The sequence below is a fragment of the Lethenteron reissneri genome, chromosome 36 (assembly GCF_015708825.2).
Source record: "Lethenteron reissneri isolate LAM-NWPU_2019-01 chromosome 36, ASM1570882v1, whole genome shotgun sequence".
NCBI classification, from domain to species: Eukaryota; Metazoa; Chordata; class Hyperoartia; order Petromyzontiformes; family Petromyzontidae; genus Lethenteron; species Lethenteron reissneri.
This window is the reverse complement of record NC_083814.1, coordinates 6,273,604-6,283,536: the sequence shown is the minus strand read 5'-3', so window position 1 is coordinate 6,283,536 and position 9,933 is coordinate 6,273,604. Positions and strand designations below refer to the sequence as shown.

The window sequence follows — 9,933 nt, the reverse complement described above, 5'->3', positions numbered from 1 at the left end:
AGGAATAACGTCATGGGGGTTAACGCGGCGTTTGTATGTACTGTATGTTGAACTTCTTTCGCACCGTACGTAGCCAACCGTGCCAATCGGATGTCACACTTCACAAATAATCGCCTTGTGTTTAAAAGCCCCATGTTGTCAGTGAGTAGCATATCGAGTATAGTGTGTTAGCCATCGATGTATTTGTAAAATTACGTTTGGCAATACAGTGAATATGTCGATCAGAGTGATAAGCTTAAGCTGTGTCTGCCACTGAAGTCTCAACATGTTTTAAATGTCTCTCATACAGATCGGGTAAACACACACACTGTAGCTATTTCTATACTACACATACTCCAGTGCACCCACAGATTTGTGACAAGCGACCAAACTTGAGATCTGTATCGTTCTAAAGCCAATGGATGTATTCCCCTGGAACTGTCCAGGGCTCAACTCGGAAATAAAAACGATCCACGAGAAACGAAGCACGCGAGTGAATTTCGTCTCAATAAAACTTGCAGGTGTAATTATTCACTGGCAAGTTGGGCGTGTTTCAAATGTCACGATTTTTCGCGGTGTCTTTCAAGGTCTTTATATATTTTTTTGAAGAGTATGTTCTGCGCACACAAGTCAAACGAAAAGGAAAACAAAGTCTGTCATTACATAGCAAGCCAAAAAATGACACAAGTTATGTTCGAAGGCGATCAGCGATGGCTGCTCAGGGCTAATTTGACGCACGATTTCAGGAAGTCACCTGCGGTCTGATTGGGTGTGGCCTACATGCCTCTACATTTCACGTCGGTCTCACCTGCAGGGCCACCTCACTCACAGCTCACGCCCGGTGAAAAGCCAAGCAGGGTGGATGAGCTGCGTAACGAGACGTTTTCTCGACTCGTGTTGCGGACTCCTCCGGCGTCGTGCGAAACGCCGCCGCACCGCCAAACTTGAAGTGAGACCACAAGGTGAGCAGCGCAAACTGAACTGAGCGGTCGGTGTGGCTTTTTTTTTTGCATTCGTGGTCGCAATTTCACCATGCTCGCCGTTCGAGGAGAACTCTTCTCGCTCGACGTGAAGGATCTACTGCTGCCCACGAATTGGTCGGCTTTGGTCGACCCGACGGACGGCACACCGCCAACAAAGCAGTCCGGTGTCCTGGCCGACGACCTTCACGACGAGAGGATAGTCGTCAACGTGTCGGGCCTGCGCTTCGAGACGCAGCGACGCACCCTCGAGCGCTACCCCGGCACCCTGCTGGGCGACGAGTCGCGTCGCGCTCCGTTCTACAGGCCGGACCGCGGCGAGTTCTTCTTTGATCGCCACCGTTCGAGCTTCGAGGCGGTGCTCCACTTCTACCAGTCGGGCGGAGAGCTGAGACGGCCGTGTGGCGTGCCTCCGCTCACCTTCATCGGTGAGGTGCTCTTCTTCGACCTGGGCGACGAGGCCGTGGAGAGGCTCAGGGAGGAGGAGGGCTTAGCGGACGACGACGAGGTGGAAGAGGCGAAGCGGAAGGCCGAGAAGAAGATGGCGAAAAAGAAGGCTCAACAGCGGCTGCCTTCGGGGAAGGTGCGCCGCTACCTGTGGAATCTATTCGAGAACCCGGACACGTCCACGTCCGCCAAGGCCACGGCCATCTTCTCCTTGGTCATGCTGCTGCTGTCCGTGGTCACGTTCTGCGTGGAGACCCTGCCCACATTCAGGAGCACGCACCATCGGCGGCACGAGCACGGCCGCAACGACTCCGCGGACTCGCAGCCGAGCTCCGAGTGGATGGACCCCTTCTCGGACCCGCTATTCCTGGTGGAGACCGTGTGCATCGCGTGGTTCTGCCTGGAACTCCTCATCCGCTCCTTCGCGTGCCCGGACAAGCTGGCGTTCGCACGCGACCCCATGAACATCGTCGACCTCATCTCCATCCTGCCCTACATCATCAGCCTGGCCATGGAACAGCTCGGCTCGTCGGCCACCGGCGAGAAGAGCAAAGCGAGCAACCTGGCCGTGCTCAGGACCATGCGGCTGCTGCGCGTGTGCCGCATCCTCAAGCTGTCGCGCCACTGCCAGGCCCTGCAGGTGCTGGCGAAGACGCTGCGCGCCAGCTTCCAGGAGATCGTCACCCTGCTCATCTTCGTCGCCATCGCGGTCGTGTTGTTCGCGAGCGCCATCTACTTCGCCGAGGTGGGCGTGGACGAGGCGCACTTCAGCAGCGTGCCCGACGCCTTCTGGTGGGCCGTGGTGACGCTCACCACCGTGGGCTACGGGGACATGACCCCGGTGACCCTGCCCGGCAAGCTGGTGGGTTCCTTGTGCGCATTGTCCGGGGTGCTCCTCATTGCCCTGCCCGTGCCCGTGATCGTCAACAACTTCACCACCATCTACGAGCTCCAGAAGAAGAAGATGATGATGATAAAGAAGAAGATGAAGAAGACGGCTAAGAAGGGGACGACGTTGAATGTCAAGAACAACGAGGCGCCGCGCGTCACCGACGGCCTGGTGGTGTCATCCGAGAGGTCCCGACAGAAGTGCTCGCCGTGCGGGGTCCTTTGCTGCCTGCGCGGACCACGCCGGTGGTGCGACACGGAGGAGAAGCTGGGACCTCGAGAGTGGCAGCAGAATGAGCTACGATATCCTCTGGAGACCAAAGTGTGAAACGTGACCGCGTGGTTGTGTTCGATCAAGGGTGGAGGACACGCGAATGTACGTTTGTCGTGATGCACTTCCAGTTGAGAATGTGCATAGTCAAGGCAAAGCAAGACAAGGCACTTCAATATTGAGAATCTCTAAAAAGATTGTCAATCCGTCGCTGTATCAAGGCCTACCCACGATCGATCTGTCAATCGTATATGTGAGTTGCTTGACCATACTTCACCACGCTGGTTAGTGCGGAGGGGGGGGGTGGGGCACACCTGGCTCAGGTAACACTCGCGACTGATGTTAGCCGTGGCTGGAAGTCGAACTCAGGTCACGAAGCACTCCAGGACAGCTAACCACCACATTCAGTTGATGGATTTGCGCCCGATTTCATTCATTTGCGAACGTGTCGCGTACTCGTGGGTGCTTTTCACAACCGTAGAGTTGCCATACAACGAAGAAAAACATCCCCATCCGTGTAGCTTTAACAGACGGTTTGGGCAAGTGTCGTTAGCGAGTAGCGCCTATGAAGGCCGTGGCACGGCACGCCAAGGGGGTGGGGTGGCCAGCACCACGCCCGGCCGTCTTTGTCTCCCTAGTGCAAGGGTCGGCAACCTGCGGCTCCGGAGCCGCGTGCGGCTCTTTAAGGAGCTGCTCCGTGACGTCGCTTGTTAAAGGCCGTTTCGTATTCACCACGCAGTGCAGTGCGCCTCTTGAAATACTGAGTAAAAAAAAAATTATATTTGAAAAAAATGCACTCTTCTTCTTATTTTGGTTGCCGACCCCTGCCTTTCTGGTAATCATTTGAGGCTGAGTCGACCGAGGGGAGGCCCAGGACCGGTTCAAATATTTGCCACTGTCATTGGTCGTGAGCGCAAAGCGAACTCGGGTCACCGGATACATCGTGCAGCGCTCTCCAGCCAGCAGAACTTGCATCGATGCAGTATAGTATTTATACTTGTGCTAACCACGCACACAAACGTGCCCAAGAATGTTGCATCGGTCCCCCTCTAACTGGACACCACAGGATCAACAGCTGACGACTGAGAAGCCCCACACGCCCATCAAGCGGAAGGTCACTAGATTTTCCAGAACTCCATGTTTTACATTTGTGTAAAAAAAGGACATGGGAACAGTTGTTACAAGCTCTGTAACAAGAAGCTATATTTTTACACGCTTTCTATTAACTCACTGTCTGTTGTCTCCTAAAATCTTGTAACTCAATTTTAACCCACTTCTCAATGTGGTATCGACTGCAAACTTGGTATACTTATGTCATACTGATGACAATACTATATTCTATCATAAATATAACAAAAATATTTTAAAAATATTTTTTATATGTTACGTTTCGGCTTGGGTCTAATTGTTCACGCACAACTGACGTTGGCTGTAAATCACCACGGCCCCTTACGTTATGGCAAGCTTCGGGACCACTTGCTGGAGTCGTGGAGTTCTTCCATTACTAGTACGGTACATTTCATTAAAGCGTGTTTAAAAAATACGTTTTTCTAAAATATTACTTATTTCCCTCTTGCCACTGAACAAAGGGCGGTCACCGCATCGCGCGGGCGCTTTCAGATGCGCTTCCGCGGCCGTCTGGAACGCTCTTCCCTTCCGACATTCGGAAGCCATTGGGAGCTCTGTGCACTTCTTAATCGAGATTGACAAACACATTCGTTTAGAATAGTTGTTTTGCGGCGTGTGTTTAGTTTGTTGTCCTTCCCCCGCACCTCCGATTAGCACGGTTGGCTGCGTACGGTGCAAAAGAAGTTCAACATGCGTAGATGTTTAGGAGATGACATTGATGCTTTTGTTTATAAACAGAAGGAGAAGCCACGGGCCCTCCCCCGCCTCCAGCATTAACCGTGCACGTCAATTATTTGGCGGTGCCGCATTTGGCACAGTTCAAGCAACAAAGTCAACACATCCGTCGTTGACTTTCGGACATTGGCAACATTCTTCAGAACACGCACACCATCCATTCAACCCGATCCATTATTTTGGCGATGAAGAAGGCGCATTGCCAGACACACGTTACTGTCGAGTGCGTTGTGAACGTATACGCGGGATTTCTTTTTCTTTTTAGAAACGCAAGCGCTTGCTGCAAGTTCATTGAAATCATCCGTGGTTTAGATGCACGTGGACGACACGAGTGCGATGTTTACCCTCGCAATTGTACGGGGTGGCGGGGGGTGGAATAAGCTTGCACTGAAGGGATAGCTCGATGCAATTTGAACTTATATACTTTATCTATTTGACGTACAGTGATCCCTCGTTTATCGCGGTTAATGGGGACCGGAACCCCTCGCGATAAGTGAAAATCCGCGAAGTAGGATTGGCCCTCCTAGGAATTTCCGTATATGTGTGTGTGGGTACCAGAATGTTTAAAATATGTATATTTATACTTTATATATATATTTTACTTAAATCAATGTAATTATAAAACCTTAATATTATACATTCACTCTCTCTCTCATACGATACGTATTATGATGCGCAGCCAATCAGCTCACGGGATACTGTACATCCACTCGTGCTCTCATTCATCGATCTCGCGCCGGGAACCAATCACGTGCCTTGTCTGAGTGCCCGTGGGTACAGTATGTACAAAGCCTCTGAGAGAGTTTCTCTCTTTGTCTGGCATCCTGGGAAACCGTTTCTCTCGCGCATCACGATGAAACAACGCTGCTTTCCGCAATACGGCTGCCGATATGGCGGTATTTTTGAATTTGTATTTTTCGAAGAATATTTTTGAAAAATCCGCGATGCACTGAGGCCGCGAAACTTGAACCGCGAAGTGGCGAGGGATTACTGGATTTATTTTTAGTGATTTGCTTACCTATCCGACACTTTGCACTTTTATTGTATCGTTGTTGTAACTTTCTGACCCGCCCCTCCTGGACATCTGTAAAAATAAAATATATAAAAATATTTTTAAAAAAACACGCTTTCATGAAATGTACTGTCTGAGCTGCCCCTCCCCCTGCCCCCTTCCCCCCTCGCCCCTCCCCCCTTCTTCCACATCCCCCGCCCCTGGGCGTGGCTCCCCGAGGCTTGCCGTGACGTAAGGGACCACGTGGTGATTTACAGGCAACGTGAGTTGAGCGTGGACAATTAGAGCCGTAAAAAATATCGTTTAAAATATATATTTTTAATGTTCAATTATAGAATATAGTATTGTCATCAGTATGACATACCTATACCAGGTTTGCAGTCGATAGGACATTGAGAAGACGGTTGAAATTGAGTTACAAGATTTGAGGATACAACAGACAGAGTGAGTTAAATAAAAAAGCGTGTAAAATGTTTAAATATAAATAAAAGCGTGTAAAAAGAGAACTTCATAGCCCATCCGATTTCTCCAGGATCAATAAAGACTCTGATTCTGAGCTTGATTAATCGCGGTAATCACCAACTTTCTCAACACCCAGCCACTGAATTCACCGCGAGGTCAAGTTAACAACAAGTACACGACGTACGGGTTCTCACCTAAATGAGCAGTCACGCCACCAATCTAGAACAGGGGTGGGGAACCTTTTTTCTGCCAAAGGCCATTTGGATATTTATAACATTATTCGCGGGCCATACAAAATAATCAACTTAAAAAATTGCCTGTTTTTTTTGGTCAAACATTTAATTAACTAACCCCTAATGCGATGGCTGGAGCTGCTTCTCTTTGGGCGAGACGTGTGATGTTAGCTGGTATTGATGATGTTGCTACTCGCAACTGCTTTTCCATGTTTGCTCCTAGATTTATTGAATTTCGAGTCTCGCCTGCGGTTGCCTTGGCAGGGCCAGACCACATGATTTCACGGGGCCTTACACGGCCCACGGGCCAGACGTTCCCCACCCCTGATCTAAAAGAAAAACCAACAAAAAAATCTCCCTCGTGAATTAGGACACCCATGCATGGGGCCAATTCGTGTGTCAGATGACGAGCACGTGAGAGTGGATTTACAACATGCCTAGCAAGCCTCACCACAGAGGACTGCCTACAGGAAACGTGAAACACAGAGAGCCTTAAGAAATCATGAAAATAAAGAAAATGTATAACTACGACAGAACCTATAACTGTAAAAAAAAAGTTGAAACAACCTGTTATTGCTAGAAGTACCGATATCATTCCAATGTTTGTAAATAAATGATACAAGTTAGATTGGGTATTGTAAATAAAATGCATGTCAACACCGGTTAAATATAGATTATTCGAATTCACCCGGGGGTTTCACATCGCATTCTGTGTAGCAAGTGCTCTATTCGTCAAACATGAAAGAGCCTCACAGATGCATTACTAGAAGTACGAGATGTCTGCCATACAGAACATGGACGGTAGCGAGAGATGATCTCCCTCGCCTGGTATGTAGGAGGTCGTGGGTTCGATTCCGACCCCCGGGCGTTTGAATATTTGGAGGTGGCGTGTTCTCCTCATGGTCACGTGGATTTTTCTCCGAGGCCCTCCAGTTTTTCCCCTCCACATTTAGAAACAAGCGTTGAAATTGTTTGGCTGCTAGGGTTTCTACCTAAACGGGTCAGGTCAGCAACGCACTGCCTGATCCACGATGCCGAGCGTAACGACCGAAGAAACGTAGCACCGAGGGTTCCATTCCAGCAAACAGCCACGATTCCTCTCGGGACCTCCCTTTTATGCTCACGAGCGTGGTCTCGCCCCGCCTTTGGCCACGCCCCCTGCTGGATCTTACCAGAAGGTTCTCGACCGAGCATCACGTGTCCCTCAAGCCCCCTTTGGGCCCCGTCGCTACCCTGTCCCGGTCACGTGCCCTCTCGGGTTCAAACAGACTGCCACATCCTCACTTGCCCTCTATCTGACCGTCACCAGAACCATGCCCCCTAGGGCCCCACTTCCGTGCCATACCAACTCTGGTGCCAGAGAGAGGCCCAAGATGCACAGTTCTACTCTTGTGACAATAGCTGGCGCTAAACGCCATCGTGACTCCATTTACGTCACTACATATCCATTATTGAACTTTAACATAAAGGGTGTCAATTAATACTTCACATCTTGTGAGGGAATACATTACAGGGTGCTTAAAACAATGTGAAATGGGACTATCGTTTTTAATGTAAAAAGATAAAAGACTGTAACATGATAACAAATGTATGTTAATGGCTTCAAAACGTCAAAGAGTCTCCACTTGTTCGCCGTCATTGTCAACGCGTGCCTGGAATCTTCTCCAGGTGGTCTCCAGAGCCCGGAGGTACATTTATTGCGGTATTGTTGCAAATTCTCAAAAGTGTGAACATCTTTTTACACGCTTTTAACTCACTCTGTCTATTGTATCCTCAAATCTTGTAACTCAATTTTAACCCACTTCCCAATGTCGTATCGACTCCAAACTTGGTATACGTTTGTCATACTGATGACAATACTATAGTCTATCATTATTTTTTTTTAAACAATATTTTTTATATGTTATGTTTCGCCTTGGGTGTAATTGTCCATGCTCAACTCAAGTTGGCAAGCTTCGGGGCCACTTCCTGGAGTCGTGGAGTTCTGCCATTACTTGTACGGTACATTTCACTAAAGCGTGTTTAAAAAAAAGTATTTTTAAATATTACTTATTGAAGCATCCTGTATGTTTTTCATGGGGCGTCGAGCATTGAAAGCATTAATGAAATTAATGCTTGGATACAATCTGACGCTGAACTGAAAACAATGTTTTGAATCCTCTGATTCAATAACGAAAACGTACAGATATCTCCAAATGTTATGAAGTCACACGAGGGTGATACATCATGAGGAATGTGGTATTGTGCGAGGCAGATACATCATGAGGATGAGGTATGTGTTATTGTGCGAGGGTGATACATCATCAAGCAAGCCCCATATGCAGCCCCCGTGTGCAGCTTAGCCTCGAGTGAAATAGTTTCATATTTATGCATCGATGTGTATGAAGGTCAATGTGGAGGCGTGCCAATATTTACATACATTTTCTAGAACCAGCGGTTCTTATAACCTTTACTGCAGCCTTGCGTCCCTTTGGTTCTCGATCGGTAAAAATGTATTACGTTAATAAAATACAAAGGTTTGTTGAAGCAAAGTAGTTGTACTTACGTGTCCATTGCTCATTTGTGTTTCAATGATTTATCTTCTAAAGAAATCTGGCATGTTTCGTACCCCCCAGAAAGGGCATCTCGTAGCCCCAGGGGTGCGTGCACCCCAGGTGAAGAACATTTTTTTCAAGGCATTCAGTCTCCTGCGACACGTACACATTTGTCCAGCATCGAATGCCAGAAGTATACACGAAATAATTACACTATTTTTTATGCTGACTTAAAGTTTTCGTGACTGCAGGAATTCATACTCTTTGGGTCTTTCGGTAAAGTTACGTAGATATAAATATAATAAAATAACAAATCACGACGTTTCGATCGCAACACAAGCAATCGTCTTCAGGTGAAAAAATACAGCAGGCGGATTTCTGAGGCAGGAAGAAATATAGCGAGAGAGCTACTGCAGCCAAAGGTTATACAGGTTTGAGATGGGTACAGTTCCAGTTCACCGGCTAGGTGATGACGGTCGGAAATACATCGAGCTCTATGGTGTAGAGTTTTAATGAGGGAATTCTTCTGGGATGGATGGTGGTGAAAGTCAGGTTTTAGGTAGGCATCCGGATGGGTGGCTTTCCTGTAGACAGTGTCCCATTGAGCCATCTGGCCACATACACCAAGCTCTTAAGATGAATGGATATTCAGACTACACAATCCATAAAGCTATTACCCCAACCGTTGGGAAATAACCATCTAAGGACCCAATCAAAACCATCACCTTGCCATACATAGCAGGGGTCACCATTAATATTTCTAAAATCATGAGCAAACAGATTCAGATTCGATTTAACACAGTACATAAATTCGTGATCTGATCCCATCTGTGAAGGATGTGATCCCTGACATGCAATACCCCGGCATCTACAAGCAAAGCTGTCTGCAGGAGTAGTCACATTGGGGAAACTAAGCGATATGTCTCGGACCATGTTCGTGAACATAAGGCAGATCTGAAACACGGTAGGACCAATACCTCGGCCGTGGCTGATCATTGTTTTCTCAAAGACGAAAGTACTTTGCAAGCCCATTGGCTATAAACAAAGATTCGTTCATGAAGTCATCCATATATAGACACAGACAATTTTAACCGAGATGGGTACAAACTGATCACTCATTGGAAGGACGTTATCAACCAGTTTAAGTCATAATTGGCTATGATGTTCCCATCCTACCACTTTCCGATGTTAGTTGTGCTTTACGCCCATTTCAAACTTGCACTTTCACACGGTTCACACCAAACACAGCCACTTCGCGCACCGA

General features: G+C 48.0%; 1 protein-coding gene across 1 annotated transcript; it reads left to right on the top strand.

The window, feature by feature from the left end:
- The first annotated feature begins 833 nt into the window (after positions 1-833).
- Positions 834-5,495, top strand: LOC133351222 (potassium voltage-gated channel subfamily A member 7-like). Its single transcript, XM_061566299.1, has one exon. It carries the CDS (start codon positions 1,012-1,014, stop codon positions 2,620-2,622), a length of 1,611 nt encoding a protein of 536 aa, XP_061422283.1. The 5' UTR covers positions 834-1,011; the 3' UTR covers positions 2,623-5,495.
- The last annotated feature ends 4,438 nt before the right edge of the window (positions 5,496-9,933 follow it).

Bases quoted from the DNA above. Each gene is read 5' to 3' on its own strand.
- LOC133351222 (XM_061566299.1), top strand. From the start codon at position 1,012: ATGCTCGCCGTTCGAGGAGAACTCTTCTCGCTCGACGTGAAGGATCTA.